Source organism: Pelobates fuscus, chromosome 10, assembly GCF_036172605.1.
Source record: "Pelobates fuscus isolate aPelFus1 chromosome 10, aPelFus1.pri, whole genome shotgun sequence".
Taxonomy (NCBI): Eukaryota; Metazoa; Chordata; class Amphibia; order Anura; family Pelobatidae; genus Pelobates; species Pelobates fuscus.
This window is the reverse complement of record NC_086326.1, coordinates 7894920-7920078: the sequence shown is the minus strand read 5'-3', so window position 1 is coordinate 7920078 and position 25159 is coordinate 7894920. Positions and strand designations below refer to the sequence as shown.

The 25159-nt window shown below is 46.0% G+C and overlaps 1 protein-coding gene across 2 annotated transcripts in view; it reads left to right on the top strand.

The window, feature by feature from the left end:
• VWA2 (von Willebrand factor A domain containing 2) overlaps positions 1-25159 on the top strand; it is a 55103-nt gene that overhangs the window by 22227 nt on the left and 7717 nt on the right. The window contains exons 1-10 of one of the 2 annotated variants that reach the window (XM_063435040.1): positions 10733-10750; positions 10995-11056; positions 11192-11266; positions 13362-13495; positions 17064-17173; positions 17494-17688; positions 17971-18104; positions 18248-18380; positions 20263-20318; positions 20546-20653. In XM_063435040.1, the coding sequence (XP_063291110.1) occupies positions 11008-11056; positions 11192-11266; positions 13362-13495; positions 17064-17173; positions 17494-17688; positions 17971-18104; positions 18248-18380; positions 20263-20318; positions 20546-20653 (994 nt within the window). In that variant the 5' untranslated portion in view covers positions 10733-10750; positions 10995-11007. Of the gene's footprint in view, positions 1-10732; positions 10751-10994; positions 11057-11191; positions 11267-13361; positions 13496-17063; positions 17174-17493; positions 17689-17970; positions 18105-18247; positions 18381-20262; positions 20319-20545; positions 20654-25159 lie in introns of those variants that run through there. The other variant, XM_063435039.1, reaches the window with a different exon arrangement.

Below are 25159 nucleotides of genomic sequence, written 5' to 3'. Positions count from 1 at the left end.
TGTAGCTCCTCCCACAATTAACTACACCCACACATACCCTTAACCTATTTAATGAATAGAGTCTAAACTCATCCATCCGGTCTAACCACGTGGCTCATCTGATACAAAGGAGAGGGACGCGTAATTCCAGTTCTTACATTCCTGCACCTGGTCAGTACAGTGATGACAGTATCTTAGCTACGTGTTATTAACTAACTGATACTACAAACACATATACATACATATGCCTTGTGGCAATCTTAGCCTGCTAAACTTGTATTTTACTGGAATTACATCACACTACTTAAATATCAATATTTGCTCTGACGGCTGCTGTGGCTGTAAAAGCAATCACTTGTAATAAAGGGGACGTTCGTGGGTTAATGATGAGAAGGCTTGGTATCATATCACAGCTATAGCCGAACGCATGTCCTCTTATTTCTGACCCATTTATGGGATTGTGAGCGTCTAAAGCTTGCAGTACATGGGCTTCTACTGCTTAATCAATTAAATCTGCAATCTTAAACTGAAACAGATTTTAATTTTTTTTTTTTTTAAATATCTATTTATTATCACTATATTTGACAAATATGTGGGGTCTGAAAAATAAAATTCACAGCATTGTATATCCTAGGGGTACACAAACCTTTTTTTGGAATGATACTGTGGTGATTTCTGTAGACGGCAGGGGGCACGGTCAGTTGATTCTCCCTTTAACTCTGTACGCCTAGGGCAGGCATAGGCAGCCTTCGGCTCTGCAGATGTTTTGGACTACACCTCCCATGATGCTTTGCCAGCATTATGTGTGTAAGAGCATTATGGGGGATGTAGTCCACAACATCTGGAGAGCCGAAGGTTGCCTATCCCTGGCCTAGGGCGTCAGGCCTGAGATTGACAATTCAGGGACAAGGTTTGGGAGAGGGGCCTGAAGTTTTGCACCCTCAGTGTTTGCCTCCATCTTGGGTTCCTGTTTGTTGTTCTGCTGCGTTCTGTCATTGTACATAGTGAGTGGAGCAATGCCTGGCTGTGCCAGGAAGGAAGTGGATTTGCTAAATCTTCAATATTGCTGTAAAAGAAAACCTTAACTCCTAAAAAGGTTCTCTTCTTCTAGGAATTTTCAATGTTTAATAACTTGTTTCCAGAGAGCGGCGGTGCGAGTAGTGATGGGAGTGGTGATGATTCACACTTGAGGCTAAGGGGAAAAGCAACACTACTTTATGTATATTTTCTGAGACTGTAGGGTAAACCGCTTTCATTGTTTAACATTTTGTATAAAGTACCAACAATTCTTCAACTTGTGAATGTGACTCCCCCCCCCATCTTATCCGATTAGTGTGATCAATGATGAAATAGTAATACGTGTCAGAAAGACAGGTTATCGTGTAGCATTACAGAAAAGGCAGACAAAACGCACCATTATTTATTATGTTTTAGGTCATTTCCCCTGTGTTTCTCGTTTCTAGAACCCATTTATATATGGACTGAGATAAAGGCTTCTTATAAATATCTACATTTTTCCAGAATAGAAATTCCTTCTTGTCCATAATTCCCTTAACTGCCAAACCTGAGCTGATTAGAATAATTATTGGGTTAATTCTAGTTTCTTTGAAGTCGGCCCTTGTGAAATGATTCACAGGAATGTATTAAATGCTGGAAGAGGTCTGTTTATGGAAATCCACCAGCAGTCTAGCACCGTAAACCGAGACCTGGATCCAAGACGCAGAAATTGCCCAAACCATCTGTCTGACGCCCCCATGATCTGGCCATTGATAAAGCCACCATTTTCAGTCTGTAGACAAATCCTTGGATGTCCTAAAAGCACACGCCTCCTTCCCCCGGTATCTTCGCCATAGCCTGCTGGCTGTAAGATAAAACCCTATCTCCATGCAATCACATGCAGTCGGATTGTACGACAAGTTCTAGTTTCTGTGTTACTTGTTGTCAGGATCGGGACAGGGATCCAACACGCAGAGTACAAAGAGTGGAAAGGTACGTATACCGGGCCTTAGAATGGCCGGACTAACGTACCGAGAGTAATAGAGAATAGTCAGAGACAAGCCGAGGTCGAGGGAACGAGAAGACAGATAAGCGAGAGGACAAGCCGGGTCAAGGGATAACAGAGATAAGCAGGGTAGTACAACAAGCCGAGTCAAAACCAATAGAGCAAACTAGAATACCAGAGCACTGAGTGACTAGACAAGCTAGAACCACGACAGGGCAATGAGCTGAAGTGAGAAGTAAGCTTAAATACCCTGGCTCCGGATGGTAGACACGCCTCTGACAAGTACCGATTGGATATCGGACACTTGAGTGGCAGGTCGCTCGTGATAGCGTCATGACGTCACGTATTGAGCGTACCGCTAGAAAAGGACGTGGATTCCTCGCGGTCGGTGTTTAAGTGACTGGATGAACCGCGAGGAACGAAGGAAACAGCTCGTTTGGACGGATAAACTACTAAGTCTCTACCTCTCTTAGAGGTAGAGACCTCAGGTACCCTGACAGTACCCCCCCTCTCAGATACGCCCACCGGGCGGAAGGAACCGGGACGAGATGGAAAGCGGAGGTGAAATGCTCTGCGAAGGCGAGAAGCATGAACGTCCTCCTGAGGTACCCAACTCCTCTCCTCAGGACCATATCCCCTCCAGTTGACCAGATATTGCAATTTTCCCCTAGAAATTCTGGAATCAATGATGGAGCTGACCTCGTACTCCTCCCGACCCTCCACCTGAACAGGACGAGGTGAGGAAACCTTAGAGGAGAATTTGTTGCAAATAAGAGGTTTCAACAAGGAGACATGAAAAGAGTTAGGAATGCGTAAGGCAGGTGGCAGAGCAAGGCGATACGCAACCGGGTTGATACGAGTGAGAACCCTGTAAGGACCTATGTAGCGAGGAGCAAATTTCATAGATGGAACTTTTAGGCGAATATTCTTAGTGCTCAGCCACACCCTATCCCCAGGAACGAAGACCGGAGCCGCTCTTCTATGCTTGTCAGCGTGTCTCTTGAACAACGAGGAATTATGTAACAGAATTTGCCGAGTCTGATCCCATAATTTCTTCAGGTTGGCGACATGATCATCAACCGACGGTATCCCCTGAGAAGAGGAAACCGAAGGAAAAATTGAAGGATGAAAGCCATAGTTCATGAAGAAAGGGCTAGAGCGAGTTGAATCACAAACAAGGTTATTGTGTGCGAACTCCGCCCAAGGGATCAAACCGACCCAATCGTCCTGGTGTTCGGAAACAAAGCAACGTAGATACTGCTCGATCTTTTGATTGGTGCGTTCAGCAGCTCCGTTAGACTGAGGGTGATAGGCAGAGGAGAAGTTCAATTTGATTCCCATTTGAGAACAAAAGGATCTCCAGAAACGTGAGATAAATTGAGAACCTCTATCAGAAACAATCTCCGAAGGAATCCCATGTAGGCGAAAAACTTCTCTCGCAAAAATCTCTGCCAATTCAGGAGAAGTCGGAAGTTTAGGTAATGGCACGAAATGGGCCATCTTTGTAAATCTATCCACCACCGTGAGAATAACAGTCTGTCTCTTGGAAGCAGGTAAATCTACGATAAAGTCTATGGACAAACAGGACCAAGGTTTCTCAGGAATGTCCAAGGGGTGTAACAGGCCACAAGGGGATGTATGAGGTTGCTTAGTCTTGGCACAAGTCTCACAAGCTGCGACGAACTCCTCAATATCTTTTCGTAGTGAAGGCCACCAGAAATCTTTGGATATCAGAGAGTATGTCTTGCGAATACCAGGATGTCCAGCTACTTTACTTTCGTGAAAACATTGTAAGAGTTCCAGTTGGAGTTCAGAAGGGACAAAGTTTCTTCCCTCAGGAGTGTTTCCGGGTGCCAGATGTTGTGACTTCAAGATCTGGTCAAGTAGCGGAGAATGGATCTTGAGACTGGTATTAGCAATAATATTGCATTTGGGTACAATGGAGGACAAAAGTGGTTCAACTGAAGCAGACGGCTCATATTGGCGAGATAGCGCATCGGCTTTAGAATTTTTTGACCCAGGTCTGTAAGTCAGAACGTAATTGAAATGGGTAAGAAATAACGACCAACGAGCCTGCCTGGAGGACAAACGCTTGGCCTCTCCGATATAAGACAAATTTTTGTGGTCCGTTAGAATGGTAACAGGATGTAATGTACCTTCCAATAAATGTCTCCACTCTTTCAAAGCCTTGATAACCGCTAGTAATTCTCTGTCACCAATGTCATATCTGCTCTCTGTACCAGACAATTTTTTAGAGAAAAATCCACATGGATGTAATGGTTTATCAACACCCAACCTTTGAGATAGGACAGCACCTAAACCAGTCTCTGATGCGTCTACCTCAAGTAGAAAAGGCAGGGAAGTGTCGGGGTGAACTAAAATTGGAGCGGAAGCGAAAAGCTCCTTTAGAGTTTTGAACGCAAGAAGGGCTTCAGTAGTCCAATTCTTAGTATCAGCCCCCTGTTTGGTCATATTGGTGATAGGTGCGATAATTGAAGAATAACCCTTAATAAAGCGCCTATAATAATTAGAAAAACCAATAAATCTCTGTATGGCTTTAAGACCTTTGGGTAAAGGCCACTCTAGAATGGACTGGAGCTTATCCGGATCCATCTTAAATCCCTCCCCCGAGATCACATAGCCGAGAAAGGTTACCTGGGTTTGATCAAAGCTACATTTCTCCAACTTGCAGTACAAGCCATGTTGAAGAAGCTTGTGCAAAACCCTCCTGACTTGCTTGTGATGAGTCTCAATCTCACTAGAATGTATGAGTATATCATCTAGGTATACAATGACGCAATCTTGCTGAAATTCCCTAAGAACCTCATTTATCAGATCCTGGAATACAGCTGGTGCATTGCATAACCCAAAAGGCATGACTGTATATTCATAGTGGCCATATCGAGTATTGAATGCCGTCATCCACTCATGTCCCTGCTGGATTCTCACCAAGTTATATGCCCCTCTGAGATCCAATTTGGTGAAAATTGTAGAGCCCTTCAAACGATCGAAGAGTTCGGTGATCAAGGGAATCGGGTAGGCATTTTTAATGGTTATCTTATTTAGGCCTCGATAATCAATACAAGGTCTTAAAGAACCATCCTTCTTTTTAACAAAAAAAAATCCAGCCCCGGCAGGAGAGGAGGACCTCCTAATGAATCCCTTGTCTAAATTTTCGTGAATATACTCCTCTAGAACTGAGTTCTCTTTCGTAGATAACGGGTATACATGACCTCTGGGCGGCATGGTACCAGGGAGTAGGTTAATTTTGCAATCAAAGGACCTGTGTGGGGGTAAGGTATCGGCTTTCTTTTTGTCAAACACTGCCTTTAAATCTAGATACTGAGACGGAATTTGTGTCTCTGTAGGATTGTCAGAGTTAGTCGAGGTGTTGGTTAAGCAGAGAGGTGAGACCTTCCGCAAGCATTTCTCTTGACAATTCTGTCCCCATGAAACTATCTCCCCTGACTCCCAATTAATAATAGGGTTATGTCTCCTCAACCAGGAGTACCCCAGGACTATGGGAATAGACGGAGAAGAAATGAGCAGTAAGGATATGTCCTCTCTATGTAGGATGCCAGCAGTTAAGTTAATCGGTATGGTCTCACGGAAAATGACAGGCTCAAGTAACGGTCTACCATCGATGGCCTCAACAGCCAGTGGTGTCTCTTTTAACTGGGATGGAATAGCATGCTTGGCAGCAAAACCCTGATCTATAAAGCTCTCAGCAGCTCCAGAATCGATTAGTGCCATAGTCTTGACTACTCCCTTTTCCCATTTTAAAGAAACGGGTAACAGAAGCCTGAACTCTTTGTAGTTGTGAATAGAGGACAAAGTAGAAACACCCAAGGCCTGTCCTCTAGAGAAACTTAGGTGCGAGCGTTTCCCGAACGATTAGGACAATTTAGGCGTAAATGACCTCTGACTCCACAATACATACATAAACCCTCCCTTCTTCTGTACTGTCTCTCCCTCTCTGTGAGATGAGTACTGCCTATCTGCATAGGTTCAGAAATACGTAAGTCCTCGAACTCAGAATTTTGAAAGGTAGGCGCTAGTTTAAAGGAGGGTCTACGGGTCCTATCTCGAGTGTTCTGCCTCTCTCTTAGGCGTTCATCAATACGAGATATAAAGGAAATTAAATCCTCCAAATTCTCAGGGAGTTCTCTAGTAGCAACCTCGTCAAGAATTACATCTGATAACCCATTCAGAAACACATCTATATAAGCCTGTTCGTTCCACTTAACTTCTGCCGCCAAGGACCTGAACTCTAGTGCATAATCCACTAGTGTTCGATCGTCCTGTCTAAGGCGCAACAGTAATCTAGCTGCATTGACCTTTCTACCAGGAGGGTCAAAAGTTCTTCTAAACGCAGCTACAAAGGCATTATAATTATAGACTAGTGGATTATCATTCTCCCATAAAGGATTGGCCCATCTCAGAGCTTTCTCAATGAGTAAAGTAATAACAAATCCAACCTTCGCTCTATCTGTAGGATAAGAGCGGGGTTGTAATTCGAAATGGATGCTAATCTGGTTCAGAAAGCCACGACACTTTTCCGGTGACCCGCCATAACGTACTGGTGGGGTAATACGGGAAGAAGCACCTACAGTGGCTACCTCTAGACCTGAGACTGCAGGAGAAATAGAAGGAGTACGTGTCTCCTCAGGTGGGTTACTAGCATGAGACAAAAGTGCCTGTAGTGCTAGAGCCATCTGATCCATCCTATGCTCCATGGCGTCAAACCTGGGATCAGAAGAACCAAGCTGACTGTTTGTACCTGCAGGATCCATTGGCCCTGTCGTAATGTCAGGATCGGGACAGGGATCCAACACGCAGAGTACAAAGAGTGGAAAGGTACGTATACCGGGCCTTAGAATGGCCGGACTAACGTACCGAGAGTAATAGAGAATAGTCAGAGACAAGCCGAGGTCGAGGGAACGAGAAGACAGATAAGCGAGAGGACAAGCCGGGTCAAGGGATAACAGAGATAAGCAGGGTAGTACAACAAGCCGAGTCAAAACCAATAGAGCAAACTAGAATACCAGAGCACTGAGTGACTAGACAAGCTAGAACCACGACAGGGCAATGAGCTGAAGTGAGAAGTAAGCTTAAATACCCTGGCTCCGGATGGTAGACACGCCTCTGACAAGTACCGATTGGATATCGGACACTTGAGTGGCAGGTCGCTCGTGATAGCGTCATGACGTCACGTATTGAGCGTACCGCTAGAAAAGGACGTGGATTCCTCGCGGTCGGTGTTTAAGTGACTGGATGAACCGCGAGGAACGAAGGAAACAGCTCGTTTGGACGGATAAACTACTAAGTCTCTACCTCTCTTAGAGGTAGAGACCTCAGGTACCCTGACACTTGTACAGGAATTGTAGAAGTACAATCCAGGCTAAACCACGGACAAGCCAGCAACTATAAAATAAAAACATTCTTTATACTAAAAGTAGACCAGCTTTGTGATAAGGCCAGTCTGTATTAATACAGAAAATGATCTCTAACTGTGATCCAGTAAAGTCGACTATATCTGGGCAGCATTTGGCATTGTTGGAGGTGCCGTAGGTGATGTACAGAGATCGCCCCATCCTTGACCAGCTTGTTTGATGCCAGCTGTTATCTCAGGTGAATGTGAGGAAGAAGGGTAATTCAGAGGCAAATTATCTTGGCAAACCTAGAAGGAATGTTGTCCTAAATCAAGTGATCATATAGTTTTGCTAGAAGTATAAAGATATTTGTGCTACAGTTATACAGATATTCGTACATGTGTCTGTATGTCTTGACTGATTATTGTGGGAATAACGCCGGCAACGTTTCAGCATACCACCAGCTCTGAATCCAGCTCACTGCATATGCATTTATTAAAGACGGACATCTAAGCACCAAAACCACTTTGCAGGATTCTGGCACAATTACCACTTCAGAAGAACAATCTTACTTCTGAGCAATACTGTGAGTAAGTACCTGTGTATTGTGTTTTTCGCAATTTATTATTTAATTAAAGGAACACTATAGAGTCAAGAACACAAACACATATTCCTGACCCTATAACGTTAAAACCACCATCTGCCACCCCTTGCCCTCCTAAAAATAGTAAAATCTTACTTTTGTCAAGTCTGCAGCTTTTGGCTCTGACCCTGATCTGCCTGCTTGGCTGACATCATCAGAAGTGATCCTGTGAGCCAATCACAATGCTTTCCCATAGGATTGGCTGAGACTGTCAAGGAGGCAGATCAGGGACAGAGCTAGCACAAGTCAAACACAGCCCTGGCCAATCGGCATCTCCTCATAGAGATACATTGAATCAATGCATCTCTATAAGGAAAGTTCAGTGCCTCCATGTACTGAATGTCCATCACACTGTGCAGCACTGCCCCAGGAAGCTCCTCTAGCAGTCATCTGAGGAGTGGCCAGTGGAGGTATCCCTAGGCTGTAATGTAAATACTGCATTTTCTCAAAAAAGACAGTTTACGGCAAAAAGCCTGGAGGAAATGGTTATAATCACCAGAACAAATGCAATAAGCTGTGTACTATACAATAAGCTGTGTACTATACAATAAGCTGTGTACTATACAATAAGCTGTAGTTGTTCTGGTGACTATAGTGTCCCTTTAACGACTGAATGCAAAATGGATGTTCATTTTAATTGGTTTGCCTGTAATTCTGATAATTTATAGGCAATAATGGTTAAACTGGGTCTTGTGCACTGGGTGCTGGCGTGTTTATTGCGCAGTTGGGCTGTGTGCATACTTCCCAACGTATCAAACTGACGAAGAGGAACATTGTAATTTTAGGGGTGTGGCCAGGGGCGGGGCTGTTCTGACTCACTAATAATTTATAGAACTAAAATGTAACTTAGAAGAATAATGTATCTGATTTCTAAACACATTTATTGGAGTTTAAAGACACATTACTTGGAGTATTATTGCTGTGGAGCTCTGTTATACACTCAGGAACATTACTGGGAGTATTATTACTGTGGAGCTCTGTTATACACTCAGACACATTACTGGGAGTATTATTGCTGTGGAGCTCTGTTATACACTCAGGCACGTTACTGGGAGTATTATTACTGTGGAGCTCTGTTATACACTCAGGCACGTTACTGGGAGTATTATTACTGTGGAGCTCTGTTATACACTCAGACACATTACTGGGAGTATTATTGCTGTGGGGTTCTGTTATACATTCAGACACATTACTGGGAGTATTATTACTGTGGAGCTCTGTTACACCCACGTAGACACATTACTGGGAGTATTATTACTGTGGAGCTGGGTGATACACTCAGACACATTACTGTGAGTATTATTGCTGTGGGGTTCTGTTATACACTCAGACACATTACTGGGAGTATTATTGCTGTGGGGTTCTGTTATACACTCAGACACATTACTGGGAGTATTATTGCTGTGGGGTTCTGTTATACATTCAGACAGATTACTGGGAGTATTATTGCTGTGGAGCTCTGTTATACACTCACACATTACTGGGAGTATTATTACTGTGGAGCTCTGTTATACACGCAGACACACCAACAATATGGAGCTCCATTAGGATAGAAAAGAAGGACAGAGGGATTTGTGCCCAAAATAGGGACTGTCCTTCCTAACTAGGGACACTTGGGAGGTATGTAATGTGTGGATACTGCATGATGCCTGTGTGTTTACTGCGCTGCCTCAGTTAAAAAGGAATAATATTGCCATTCTTTCTGGTAAAACCATTTTTTTCAGTAATAGCACAGGAAAGGGTTTGTAAAGGGAGTTAAAGGGACACATCACTGCCCAAATAAAATAAATCACAATTTAGTAGATATAACCACAATGAAAACCTGTAGCATTTAATATTTTTTTATGTTTTTTATTTTTTAATATTAGTGTGTAGCTAAAAACTGCTTGCAACAGCTATAGATCTCTTGGCTGCAGCTTTTGCAAGCTCAGTGAGAAGTATTTGCAAGGCAGGTGCTCTGGGCAGTTGCTGCATCTTGAGTTTATCTCCCCTGAGCTAACCTAACCCGGAAGTAACAGGTTAGTAAATTTCAATTGAAATCTACACATTTTGTAAAATGAGGGCACACTCTGGAGCGTCCCTTTAACTTAGAGTCCAGATGCAGCATGGGGCACTTTGTCAGAGCTTTTTATAAAGACTATTTAAAGCGGCACTGTCGTGGCCACATCAGTTTTTTGTTTTGTTTTTTACCCTCCTTTTGACTCCATTACATTGTATTGTGCGCCTGGGGGGGACCCGACCTTAGGTCCCCGTTTAGTTGAATAGGCCCCACTTGCAGCCATTAATTTTTTTTAATAGGTGCCCCTTTATTACTCCACTTTGTTTGATCAGGGATTTTTTTTTGTTTTGTTTTTTGAGCAACATAGAGTAGCCTCGGCATAGTGAGTAGGAGCAGAATGAAATTCCAAACCGAACAAAAAGTACCGAATGTCGTCCTAACACGAAGAGACAAACTGTTCTCATTCTGTTAGGATGAAATTCGGTAGTTTCTCCGGTGCCTTAGTCTATACGACAGGACGTTCGAACAACGAATGAAGCAACGCGAGATCAGAGGAGGGTGGGAAAATAGCTTTGACCACAGGAAATGGAATGGACTTAAGCTCCTCCTTGGTTCAAAGAAGGTCAAACGTAAGAAATACATAAGACAAAGTAGTCCCTACTTTGTCTTATGTTTTAAAGAAAACTAGATCAGTTAGGAAGAAAAAAAAGAACAGATTCTGAAAGAGGAAGAGAAGAGGAAGCGATTAGTGAAAGGTAAGTTCGGGCATGACAGTGACGCTTTTAGGATTTCAGAATACTGAAAAATGAGTGAAAAGGGGAAGTGAACTGGATTATCAAATCTTATGTCACCATTTACTACCAACCGTACGTGCATGTCAAAGTACAAAACACAAAAGGTCCTATTTGTCATCAATTCTCTCTAATCCTGTATTAACGATAATTGTCTAATCATTCCTGACATACCTTAGGGTCCAACTTGTGTTTGTCTTCATTGCAGAACTGCTGACAGAATGAACCTCCCGTCTATTAACCTAATCCTGCTCTTCATATGGTCCCACGGTATGTATAAAATGTATAAAGTGTAAAACGTTGCCCACCGTTAACATTTGTTTAACATCGGGGGTGGGTGCTGCACCTCCATGAATTATGGGAAATGTTAAACCCATTAAACTAGTATTTCCTTGTGTTATACAGCGTTACAATGTTTCGGGGTACAAGAACTTTATGTGGGCCCAGAGATTACTGGAAAGATATCCGTTGCAGCACAAAGTAAGGTTTAATTTAATATCATCTGTTTGTGTGTGTTTGCAATTCTCTGTTTCTATGTTCATTCACTTAATGAACTTTATCCAAAACTAGGTGCCCTGTACAGAAATAAATCCTGCCTAAGCCCTACACCAAAGGAAAAGATTGTACAGCAAATGCTGATGCCAATCATTGATTATGGGGATGTAGTATATGCATCTGCATCGCAATCCCACATTAATAAACTAAACACATTGTATAACTCGTTCTGCCGATTTGTGCTACAATGTAATTACAGGACCCACCATTGTGACATGCTAAAAGAACTAAACTGGCTGTCGCTGGAATCCAGACGCACCCTTCATCTTTCCAGCCTTGTGTGTAAGAGATTTTCTGGTGAACTCCCACCCTACCTGAACACAATGCTTTCCCCGGCTGTTCCCACTTCCTATAACCTCCGATCCAGTACCAACACTTTACTTAGTCTACCTCAATACAAAAAGAAAGCAGCCCGATCCTCCTTCTCCTACAGAGCACCGCAATTGTGGAACGACCTCCCGCACAATTTAAAATCTTCCCTAAGCTTAAAGTCCTTTAAGAGATCCCTCTCTACATACCTCAAAACAGAATGCACCTGTCATGGTTGATTATATATTTCCTACCTGTTCTGTGTTAAATTTTGTATATATTGTATATTAATATTGTTTTTGTATTTTATTGTACACTAACTGTAACAATGCAATGATTTGTGGACCCAGGACATACTTGAAAACAAGAGAAATCTCAATGTATCTTTCCTGGTAAAATATTTTATAAATAAATAATAACCATTACCAATTGTACCGAATGTTGAATTCCTACATTTACGAGAGATCAGAACATGCCGTATTATGTAACAAAATAACAGGGAGATGATTTGTTCATTATTTGTTTTTAATGTGTGCATCTGTAGGTCAATGTGGACACCTGAAGAGGTTCTGAAATAGTTGTCCGATTTAGGGAGGTCGCCCATGCAAGGCGTTGGATTAGGATCTGGCTAAACTTTTAAATGGGCTTCCGTCCTTTAAAATACTTTTTAAAAATAAGATCCAATATAAAGGAACCAATTTGCAGTTTGTTTGTCTTTGTATGGAAGATTCAGTGTCAATGAACGCTTGCTTCTTGTTACCGGAATAGAGGATGTGGTAATTTATGTAGACATGCTCACACAAGCAAACATGACGCCAAGAGTAATCAGCCGGGGCCTGGAGCACTCACATTATGTGTTCCATCAGCAAAGAAGACTTAATAATTCTGTGTGCCCAAAGTCTAGAAAAAACAATGTTATATCGCTTGTTATTTTTAACCATGTTGGAGATGTAGTACTCATCATTTGTAATGCGGATGAAAACCAACTTGTACAGTACAGACTGACTTACTCTGTTTGGAGATTCTTGGGTGGGCTTACTCTTCACCAATCAGAGCCCAATAATGAATTATTACTATGGAGACTTCAAACGATATTTAAGATTTTTTGCTTGTTGATGAAATGGTTTGAAAAGAGCAGAGACAATCTGCAAGCTGTAATCTCACACAACGATCTGTGACCGACAGATTAATTTCTGCTGAGCCCAAACCTCCCTTCTGCGTCTTGTCACAAAGTGTCGTTACTCAGCAAGACACGCGGCGTCTGGTGGTAATGTACAGTATGTGTGATGTTATCACTAGGGACTGTTTTATCACTTTTATCTCTCACCACAACTGTTAATGCTAAAATATATGTTAATAAATTCCCACCACTTGGCCCGACCAGTGCAACGCTGATAAAATAAACCTAATCTCCGGTCCAGGGTTAGTTATTGGTCCATTTCTGTCATAACCTGCACCATGTCTTTGTGAATAGAGCTCTGTGTGCTTATTTGCATAATCAGTATGGCATTCTGGGAAAATTAAGGCAATACAACATTCAGAGCTGCCATGTCTGAGGAAGGTTTTACAAAGCTTTTCTCTGTGAGATGTTGCTAAAACACAGTGGTGCATGTCGGTGTTTACTGAAATCCGTGCAGAGTTTCACATTTTGATGATTGGCGTTCTGTCCCATTCGAGGTACAGACCATCTTAAAATTGTTCTGTTTTGCAGGAATGCAGTGCTCGGCTCCGCTGGATGTCCTCTTTCTACTGGATGGTTCTAATAGCATTGGGAAAGGAAACTTTGAGAGGTCCAAACATTTTGCATCCCGGCTATGTGACGCCCTGGACATCGGACCTAATCTGGTGCGTTGGTTAATTTATAAGGAGAACTCATGCTGGCTGCTTTAAAAAAATAAAATTGATTATAGATATGGACAGATGGACAGACAGAGAAACCGATAATAGTAGATAGATCAATAGATCAGATAGATAAATAGATCAGAGAGAGAACATTTTTATGTACCTGTCAAGTACAGATTTCTAGTGAAAGAAACATAACTTATCTGGAGGATAACACTTCAACAAACACTGGATACACCTTGTTCGTATTGTGCAGGTTCTCCTGCGTCTCCTCTTTATTTACTATCCATATTGCACCCAGAGAGCAATGCATTTCTATATTATTTATATTATGGCTTTAAGGGTTTGGCTGTCAGGGTACCTGTAGTCTCTACCTCAGAGGAGGTGAGAGACTTAGACGTTTATCCTCCCAGAGGGGTTGTTTCTTCCGTTCCTCGCGGTTCTCTCGGCCATTTACAAGCCGACCGCCAGGGATCCACTTCCTTATATGACGCGACGCTCAGTAGTCGACGTCATGATGCCAACCCGGGCCGACCTGTCAGTCAAGTCCCGAGCACTAATCAGGACTCGTCGGGGGCGTGATTACCCTCTAGAATCAAGGTATAAAGTAAGGCTTTCGGCATCTGCTCATTGCCCTGTCGTGGTTCTAGCCTGTCTAGTCACTCAGTGCTCTTGTATTCTAGTTGTCTCTTTGGTTCTGACCCGGCTTGTTTGTACTACCCTGTTTATCTCTGTTACCCTTTGACTCGGCTTGTCTCTCGCTTACCTGTCCTCTCGTTCCCTCGACCTCGGCTTGTTCCTAGACCATTCTCTACTTACTCCTTACGTTAAGTCCGGCCATTCTAAGGTCCGGTATACGTACCTACCACCTGTTTGTACTCTGCATGTTGGATCCCTGTCCCGATCCTGACATTGGCGAGCACCTGTATTATTGGGATTCCCGGCTGCTGCGTAACGGTGAGATTCCCGGCTGCTGTTTAACAGTGGGATTCCCCGCTGTTGCGTAACGGTGGGATTCCCGGCTGCTGCGTAACGGTGGGATTCCCGGCTGCTGCGTAACGGTGGGATTCCCGGCTGCTGCGTAACGGTGGGATTCCCGGCTGCTGCGTAACGGTGGGATTCCCGGCTGCTGCGTAACGGTGGGATTCCCGGCTGCTGCGTAACGGTGGGATTCCCGGCTGCTGCGTAAGGGTGGGATTCCCGGCTGCTGCGTAACGGTGGGATTCCCGGCTGCTGCGTAACGGTGGGATTCCCGGCTGCTGCGTAACGGTGGGATTCCCGGCTGCTGCGTAACGGTGGGATTCCCGGCTGCTGCGTAACGGTGGGATTCCCGGCTGCTGCGTAACGGTGGGATTCCCGGCTGCTGCGTAACGGTGGGATTCCCGGCTGCTGCGTAACGGTGGGATTCCCGGTTGCTGCGTAACGGTGGGATTCCCGGTTGCTGCGTAACGGTGGGATTCCCGGCTGCTGCGTAACGGTGGGATTCCCGGCTGCTGCGTAACGGTGGGATTCCCGGCTGCTGCGTAACGGTGGGATTCCCGGCTGCTGCGTAACGGTGGGATTCCCGGCTGCTGCGTAACGGTGGGATTCCCGGCTGCTGCGTAACGGTGAGATTCCCGGCTGCTGCGTAAGGGTGGGATTCCCGGCTGCTGCATAAGGGTGGGATTCCCGGCTGCTGCGTAACGGTGGGATTCCCGGCTGCTGCGTAACGGTGGGATTCCCGGCTGCTGCGTAACGGTGAGATTCCCGGCTGCTGCGTAAGGGTGGGATTCCCGGCTGCTGCGTAACGGTGGGATTCCCGGCTGCTGCGTAAGGGTGGGATTCCCGGCTGCTGCGTAAGGGTGGGATTCCCGGCTGCTGCGTAACGGTGGGATTCCCGGCTGCTGCGTAACGGTGGGATTCCCGGCTGCTGCGTAACGGTGGGATTCCCGGCTTCTGCGTAATGGTGGGATTCCCGGCTTCTGCGTAACGGTGGGATTCCCGGCTGCAGCATAACGGTGGGATTCCCGGTTAACATGGCTTAGCGGTGGGATTCCCGGCTACGGCGTATCGGTGGATTTCCTGGTTAACGTGTTTCCTTCTGGAATTTGTTATGAAAACAGACCCAAGTTACTCATCGCACTGCATCATAATGGTTTCAATGCACTATGAGGCCAGTGGCTGTGTCCACGATTTCAGGCAGGAGAAAATGTATCAGAAAACAACCAGCTGGTACAATTCCTTAATCAGCAGGAAAATGGCAGCTGCAGTAAAAACATCCTATGTCTCTCTGAGAGTGGGCAACACGCAGTGAGCTCAGACCTGCAGTGTCTGGAGAAGACACAATAAAAATGATAATTAAAACGCAGTGTTTATGGAACGTGCATGCGCTGTCTGGGGGGAGAAAGTGATTACACAGAACATATTACAGTCAAGCGAAAAGGTCAATACACGTCAAGGATACAGTAACATTCCTCCTTTAATCCAGGCCGGGGGATCAGACGTCTAGAGAAAATGCTCCTTACCCACAGGAACAGCCAGCGCCGGCGGCTAATTACTGCCTGGAATTTACAAAACACCAATATGCTGAGTGAGCTCTCCTTGGCACTGCTAATCATACCCAATAAAGCTAACATTTTATGCTGCTCTAACAAAATGATACCGTGATAAATTCTTCATACTTTATCTGCCTTGTTTGGAGTTGGGGAGCATGGGGTTGTCTTCAAATTTTATGCCTACATACACCTGATATGTAAATCTGGCCCTGAGGGTGGCCCTAAAGTTACTTTCATTGGCGTGAGGGTCCCTTATGTACCCACCTTTTAGTAATTCATAGTTGTATGAATAATATTGCTCATCTCTATAAATTATCAAAACCTGCTGTGATTGCTGGAGGCAGATCTCTGTTTAGAGAGTAACTAACCACTGGTGGGTGCAGCCAAATCGTGTCTTTGCTCTTGATCTAACATTGGGAGACTAGCTCCTTCACTAGGAACATAATATGTCTGGCTGGTTTCTGCTGAATATATTCTAGGTGTGCAACCAAACACCACGTTCTCGGTGTGCAACCAAACACCGCGTTCTCAGTGCGCAGCCCAACACCGCGTTCTCAGTGCGCAGCCCAACACCGCGTTCTCAGTGCGCAGCCCAACACCGCGCTCTCAGTGCGCAGCCAAACACCACGCTCTCAGTGCGCAGCCAAACACCACGCTCTCAGTGCGCAGCCAAACACCACGCTCTCAGTGCGCAGCCAAACACCACGTTCTCAGTGCGCAGCCAAACACGGCGTTCTCAGTGCGCAGCCCAACACCGCGTTCTCAGTGCGCAGCCCAACACCGCGTTCTCAGTGCGCAACCCAACACCGCGTTCTCAGTGCGCAGCCCAACACCGCGTTCTCAGTGCGCAGCCCAACACCGCGTTCTCAGTGCGCAGCCCAACACCGCGTTCTCAGTGCGCAGCCCAACACCGCGTTCTCAGTGCGCAGCCCAACACCGCGTTCTCAGTGCGCAGCCAAACACCGCGTTCTCAGTGCGCAGCCAAACACCGCGTTCTCCGTGCGCAGCCAAACACCACTTTCTTTTGTCTTGTACAGGTCCACGTGGGCGTCATGCAGTACAGTTCAACACCTCACGTGGAGCTCCGCCTGGACACGGCCCTCGATAAAGAAAATGTGAAAGACAAGACAAAGGCCATCTTGTTTAAGTAAGTTCTTTATTATCATCCCACATGTTACTATGTATGGAGACTGTATCTCTCCAGGATGTGCTATAATCCACGGAATGCATAGTTCATTTGTTTAATAAGTGTCCTTCACTAGAGGGACACTATTATATTATAAGAAAACATGGCTACAAGTGAGAGAATTTTTAACTAACTTGTCCGTGTTTTGGGGTAGGAATACTTTTACGCAGGCCTTTCCTAAATTTATTCCAAATTGGGCCACAATGAGCATTCATATCAGGCCCATTTCTTGTCTCAGGTAGCCACACATATATTTTGATTGGTTCTTTTTCTTGTCCTAGGGGTGGCAGCACGGAGACTGGACTAGCTCTCAAATATATCTTACGTAAAGGATTCCCTGGCGGGCGGAACGACTCTGTTCCAAAGGTTCTGATTATCCTGTCTGATGGAAAGTCTCAAGGGAACGTCCTTGGTCCAGCCATGCAATTAAAAGAAATAAAAATTAAGGTGTTTGCGGTTGGCGTGAAGTTTCCACGGTAAGTAGTACTGATGTCCACCGTGGTTCTTAAAGTTCATAATTGTTTTAAAAAAGCATCAAGCAAATCTGAATAAAAGATAGTAAATTTGATGCTGAATCTCAGGATTGAAAATTTTTTCTTTGGTCAACCAAAATTAATAAAGATGATCCATATATTTATTTAAGAATATATGTACATGTCCTGTTGTGTATGCGTCCACTAATTCTATTTGGCTTTGGGCGTGGAGCAATGAGATCTGTTTCTCTCATACATTGTAAGGTTGTTTTATTTTCCGTACAGATGGGAGGAACTTCATGCTTTGGCCAGTCCACCTGCAGAGGAACATGTCCTGTTCGTCGAACATGTGGATGATGCAGTTAATGGTCTGTCAAGTTCTTTGACCAACTCATCGCTCTGTAATGCGGTGCCTCCAGGTAAACTTCAGAAATCAACTGGAAATAGGTTTCCTAGAATGGCCACGTGAAATAATGCACTGCTGTAAAATAGTTTTGTAGGCAGACCATGTGCACAACATGAATTCCCTTCTGATAATCTAATCATACTGTGCCTTTTAAAGGATGTATCATACAGTCTTACCCCTGTGCAAGGAAGACCCTTGAGACTGTGAAGGAACTGAGCGGAAATTATGTGTGCTGGAGAGGATCCACCGGACCAAGCCGTGTGTTCGCGGGGCCGTGCCCTTTCTACAGGTGTGTTTCTGTTAATTTCATTGATATTAATTTGTAACAACTGGGTTACACTTAGAGTAACAATAAGAGACCTTGATTAAACAAATCAAGCTGTGTGAGGGCCCTTATTGCAATAAGTACAGAACCAGTGACGACAGGGACGGACACAAAATCAAAAACAGGTGGAGTAGTGAGGTTAGGATGGGGTAAATAGGTTGGAGGGCTGGAAAGAAGGATGATGGGGAGGAGGCAGGGCAGGAGAATAAAAAATGGTAGGAGTATGAGGACAATGGCAAAGATTGGGTCAAAGGTGTTATTTGGAATAGAAGTAAAGAAGAAGACATGACAATTATCACATAGGTCTGATTACCAAGGTAGAGATTTGACATGGGATGAGGGCTGGGATGGAAGTGTGACAGGACACGGGATGAGGGCTGGGATGGAAGTGTGACGGTACACGGGATGGGGGCTGGGATGGAAGTATGATGGGACATGGGATGAGGGCTGGGATGGAAGTGTGATGGGACACGGGATTGAAGCTGGTTAGGAGGAGGGATAATGGCTGGGATGGATCACGGGATGAGGTATGGGATGGAAGCTGGTTAGGAGGAGGGATGATGGCTGGGATGGATGCTGGATAGGTCACAGGATGATGGCTGGGATGGATGCTGGAAAGGTCACAGAATGATGGCTGTGATGAATGCTGGATAGGTCACAGGATGATGTCTGGGATGTATGCTGAATAGGAGGAGAGATGATGGAAGTGTGATGGGACATGACATGGACGCTGGTTAGGAGGAGGTTTGATGGATGCTGGAGAGGACATGGGATGATGGCTGGGATGGATGCTGGATAGGAGACGGGATGAGTGCTGGAATGAAAGCTGTATAGGACATGGGATAATGGCTGGGATGGAAGCTGGATAGGTCACGGCATGATGGCTGGGATGGATGCTGGAAAGGTCAAGGGATGATGGCTGGGATTGAAGTGTCATGGGACACAGCATGGAAGCTGGTTAGGAGGAGGGATGAAAGCTGTGATGGATGCTGGATAGGACACGGGATGATGGCTGGAATGGATGCTGGATATGTCAAGGGATTAGGTATGGGATGGAAGCTGGTTAGGAGGAGAGATGATGGCTGGGATGGATGCTGGGTAGGACATTGAATGATGGCTGGGATGGAAACTGATAATTGAGGTATGGGATGGAAGCTGTTTAGGAGGGATGATGGCTGGGATGGAAGCTGGATAGGACACAGGATGATGGCTGGGATGGAAGTTGGATAGGACACCGGATGATGGCTGGGATGGAAGTTTAATAGGACACAGGATGATGGCTGGGATGGAAGTTGGATAGGACACAGGATGATGGCTGGGATGGAAGTTGGATAGGACACAGGATGATGGCTGGGATGGAAGTTGGATAGGACACAGGATGATGGCTGGGATGGAAGTTGGATAGGACACAGGATGATGGCTGGGATGGAAGTTGGATAGGACACAGGATGATGGCTGGGATGGAAGTTGGATAGGACACAGGATGATGGCTTGAATGAAAGCTGGATAGGACACAGGATGATGGCTTGAATGAAAGCTGGATAGGACACAGGATGATGGTTTGTATGGAAGCTGGATAGGACACAGAATGATGGCTGGGATGGAAGCTGGACAGGGAATGAGATTAGGGCCTGGACGGAAGCGCGAAAGGAACAGGTAGGAGGGTTTGGCCAGAAGCTGGATAGGACATGGGATATGGGCTGGGATGGAAGCTGGATAGGACATGGGATATGGGCTGGGATGGAAGCTGGATAGGACATGGGATATGGGCTGGGACAGTAGCAACAATAGCAGAGGAAATTCCTACTAAGAAGCTTTTATATTTGTATTTATTTATATATTTTAGTTGGAAACGTTTCTACAACACACATCAGACCCAGTGCTACAGAACAGTTTGCCCAGGTGACGTCTTGTCTACTCAATGGATATTTTCTAACCTCTTGCTTGTTTGAGCTCCTCATTTTACTCTTCTAAGAATCTGCATTTTCAAAGCGGTATTAAATTACATATTCTGTATAACGAATATTGGGGCAACTACAAAATGTATGCCAAAAGGGGCATGAAATGTTCTGTACTTTATATAAAGATTGTATTGTGCAGACTTTATAACGGAATCTCCTTTTCTTTAGATCCATGTGACTCCCAGCCGTGTCAGAACGGAGGGACGTGCATCCCACAGGGGACTAACCAGTATTTCTGCATCTGTCCGGTTGGGTTTGGAGGAGACACGGAATGTGGTGAGTGCACAATTCACTTTACTGCCATTAAAAATACTCTAAAGAAATAACTGGCCAGGCTCTCTAATAACTATAACATGTGCATGCCCTTAACCTGATGCTTCAAATACCCAATAACCAATCAAAGCAACCAGGAGGCAGCATGGATCCAGTCCTGCTTTCTAATCTGCTGTACTTTATTATTACTTTATAAACCCTGCGTTCTCCCCCACTTAACGCATTCCACAACAATTTTTGTTTCCTTAATCTTTTGCTGTCTGTAGCATTGAAACAATGTATTATTATTATTATTCTGACACACACACAATAAGAAAAGCATAAAGTGTTAGGAGCAGACGTGACCACATATCCAAAATTGACCCAGATCCGTTCAGTAGTTTAGAAGATACAGTTTAATGCAGATTCTGCAGAACATATACAGGCTATATGAAAAATAATGACTGTATAATGTGTCCCCTGTTGTATAGTTTAAAACTACTGCACGATGTCCTTGTGCACCAAATACCGGCGAGATGGCACCGTGTAGAAAAGACCAAACAGTGTCTGTGAGTTAAAATGGCCGCCATCCATTGTTCTCACCATGTGCTTCATCCATTGTTCTCACCATGTGCCTCTGATAAATGAAATGGTGGCAACCCAGTAACTCCACCAGGGCCGTTTGAAGGAATTTGGGGGCCCCAAGCAAAACGGACATGGAGGCCCCCACATGCACGCTCAAGGTCTGGGCCCCCCGGCGCCTGCACCCGGGTCCTCCCCCCCCCCCCCCCCCCGAGTCCGCCCACAGGGATGCAGTGTCTGCAGGGCCGGTGCAAGGATTTTTGCCGCCCTAGGCAAAAGTAAAGTTTGCCGCCCCCCATGTGACATCACAGTGCCCCACCCATATGATCTGCCATGTTAACTAACACAGTGCTGCAGTGCCGCCGTGTTTACAATAAAAGGCCTGCAGGGACAGGCTATAGACACCAGAACCACTACATTAAGCTGCAGTGGTTCTGGGGACTATAGTGTCCCTTTAATGTGAGGTAAATTAGAGATTAGTGCCACGAATAATATACTAGATTGCCTACTTACAACCAGATGAGGATGATGATGGGCTTCAGCTGCCGTCTGGCTCCACTGGTCTGGTGTAGAACAGGCTCTCTGGAGGCGGTTTGTAACTGTGGTCACAAAAATCAATGTTCTGGGAGAACGGGAAGCAGCTCCATTTTTTGAGGGCCATTTACACAGCTCAAGGTCTGGGTCCCAGGGTCCACCCTCATGTTCCACCAATGAGTTTGTTCACAGGGGTGTGAGTGTGTGTGTGGGGGGGGGGATGTCCTGATGTGTGTAAGGAATGCATTGTGTGAATCTGTGTTTGTATGTGTAAGGGCTGCAAGGTATGGGATGCAGTGTGTGTGTCTGTAAGGCAGTGTTTCCCAACCCAGTCCTCAAGGCACACCTACCAGTCCAGGATTTAAGGATTACCCAGTTTTGTCTAAGGTGTTTTTAGAAAAAAAAGAAAAAAACACCTTAGACACAACTGGGTCACCCCTAAATCCTGGACTGGTAGGTGTGCCTTGAGGACTGGGTTGGGAAACACTGCTGTAAGGGATGCACTGAGTGTGTGGAAGGGGTGCATTGTGTGTTGCTGTGTGGAAGGGATGCATTGCTTGTGTATGTGTGTCTGTGTGTAATGCATTGTGTGTTTTTCTGTGTGCAAGGGGTGCATTGTGTGTGTGATGGATGTCAATCTCTCCCCCTACCCCCGTCAATTTCCTTCTTCTCCCCCCCCTCTCATTGCCTTCTCCCCCCCCCTCCAATTTCCTTCTTCTCCCCCTCCCTCTCATTTCCTTCCTTCTCCCCCCTCCAATTTCCTTCCTCTCCCCCCTCAAATTTCCCCCCTTCCTCTCCCCCCTCAAATTTCCCCCCTTCCTCTCCCCCCTCAAATTTCCCCCCTTCCTCTCCCCCCTCAAATTTCCCCCCTTCCTCTCCCCCCTCAAATTTCTCCCCTTCCTCTCCCCCCTCAAATTTCTCCCCTTCCTCTCCCCCCTCCCCCTCCCTCTCCCCCTCCCTCAAATGTCCTCCCTTCCTCTCCCCCCTCCCTCCCTCAAATTCCCTCCCTTCCTCTCCCCCCTCAAATTCCTACCTCTCCCTCTCCCCCCCTTCAAATTTCCTCCCTTCCTCTCCCCCCCAAATTTCCTTCCTCTCCCCCTTCAAATTCCCTCCCTTCCTCCCCCCCCAAATTTCCTTCCTCCCCCCTTCAAATTTCCTCCCTTCCTCCCCCCTCCCTCAAATTTCCTCCCTCTCCCCCCAACTTCTCAAATTTCCTCCCTCCCTCTCCCCCCACCCACTCAAATTTCCTCCCTCTCCCCCCCACTCAAATTTCCTCCCTCTCCCCCCACTCAAATTTCCTCCCTCTCCCCCCCTCCCACTCAAATGTCCTCCCTCTCCCCCCCACTCACTCAAATTTTCTCCCTCCCCCCCACTCACTCAAATTTTCTCCCTCCCTCCCCCCACCCCCACTCACTTAAATGTTCTCCCTCCCTCCCCCCCACCCCCACTCACTTAAATTTTCTCCCTCCCCCCACACCACTCACTTAAATTTTCTCCCTCCCCCCACCCCCACTCACTTAAATTTTCTCCCTCCCTCCCCCCCACCCACTTAGTTTTTCCTCCCTCCCTCCCACCCCCACCCCCACTCACTTAGTTTTTCCTCCCTCCCTCCCACCCCCACCCCCACCCCCACTCACTTAAATGTTCTCCCTCGCTCTCTGTCCCTGACACCTGGCGGGCGCGCGAGGGAGCACTCTCTCTGGCTGAGTGCTTCCTCTTCAGCTCCCTCGCGCGCCGCGTACTGATGCCGGAGCCGGAAGATGACGTCATCTTCCGGCTCCGGCATCAGTACGGTGCGCGAGGGAGCTGAAGAGGAAGCACTCAGCCAGAGAGAGTGCTCCCTCGCGCGCCCGCCGGGTGTCAGCAGGGCCAGCCTCTGGGGGGCCCTGAGGTGACCGGCTGTTGGGCCCCCCAGGAGAAGAGGCTGGCCCAGTGGGTACATACCAGGGTCGCAGGGCCCCCTGCGACCCGGTATGTACCCACTGAATGTGGGGCTCGGACGACCTGAGCAGTCCGGGCCCCCCAGGACTGCATGCCCCTGCCGGCTCTGCTTGGGGCCCCGGCCAGCTCGGGGCCCCAAGCAGTTGCTTGTTTTGCCTGTCGGGTAGCGACGGGCCTGAACTCCACAGTATGTCCCCAGATGGTTCTTAAAGGGCCAGCAGCAGCATAATAAAATACAATATGCCCAAATACTGTATTTAAAGGGTCAAATCTCCCAGGGGCCATAGTCAGCAGGCAGGAGGCGGGCAAACAGGCTTCTCCAATGCCCAGTGGCGAGGTTGGTTTCGCCACACTCTTCTCTTCCCATCACTCTGGAACAAGTTGATCTTGGTCTCATCTGTCCATAGGATGTTGTTCCAGAACTGCGAAAGCTTTTTTAGATGTTTGGCAAACTCTAATCTGGCCTTCCTGTTTTTGAGGCTCACCAATGGTTTACATCTTGTGGTGAACTCTCTGTATTCACTCTGGTGAAGTCTTCTCTTGATTGTTGACTTTGACACACATACACCTACCTCCTGGAGAGTGTTCTTGATCTGGCCAACTATTGTGAAGGGTGTTTTCTTCACCAGGGAAAGAATTCTTCGGTCATCCACCACAGTTGTTTTCCGTGGTCTTCCGGGTCTTTTGGTGTTGCTGAGCTCACCGGTGCGTTTTCTTTTTAAGGATGTTTCAAACAGTTGATTTGGCCACACCTAATGTTTTTGCTATCTCTCTGATGGGTTTGTTTTGTTTTTTTCAGCCTAATGATGGCTTTCTTCACTGATAGTAACATCTCTTTGGATCTCATATTGAGAGTTGAACGCAACAGATTCCAAATGCAAATAGCACACTTGAAATGAACTCTGGACCTTTTATCTGCTCCTTGTGAATGGGATAATGAGGGAATAACAGCTGAGCAGCCAATTGTCCCATTACTTTTGGTCCCTTGAAAAGTGGGAGGCACATATACAAACTGTTGTAATTCCTACACCGTTCACCTGATTTGGATATAAATACCCTCAAATTAAAGCTGAAAGTCTGCATGTAAAGCATTGTTATAAGCTCCGCCCTTTACATCTGGCAGTCAGTATAGAGAGAGCCACCTCCATCTTAGCTCTCTGTCAATCATTGTTATAAGCTCCGCCCTTTACATCTGGCAGTCAGTATAGAGAGAGCCACCTCCATCTTAGCTCCCTGTCAATCATTGTTATAAGCTCCGCCCTTTACACCTGGCAGTCAGTATAGAGAGAGCCACCTCCATCTTAGCTCCCTGTCAATCATTGTTATAAGCTCCGCCCTTTACACCTGGCAGTCAGTATAGAGAGAGCCACTTCCATCTTAGCTCCCTGTCAATCATTGCTATAGGCTCCGCCCTTTACACCTGGCAGTCAGTATAGATAGAGCTGTCTCCATCTTAGCTCCCTGTCAATCATT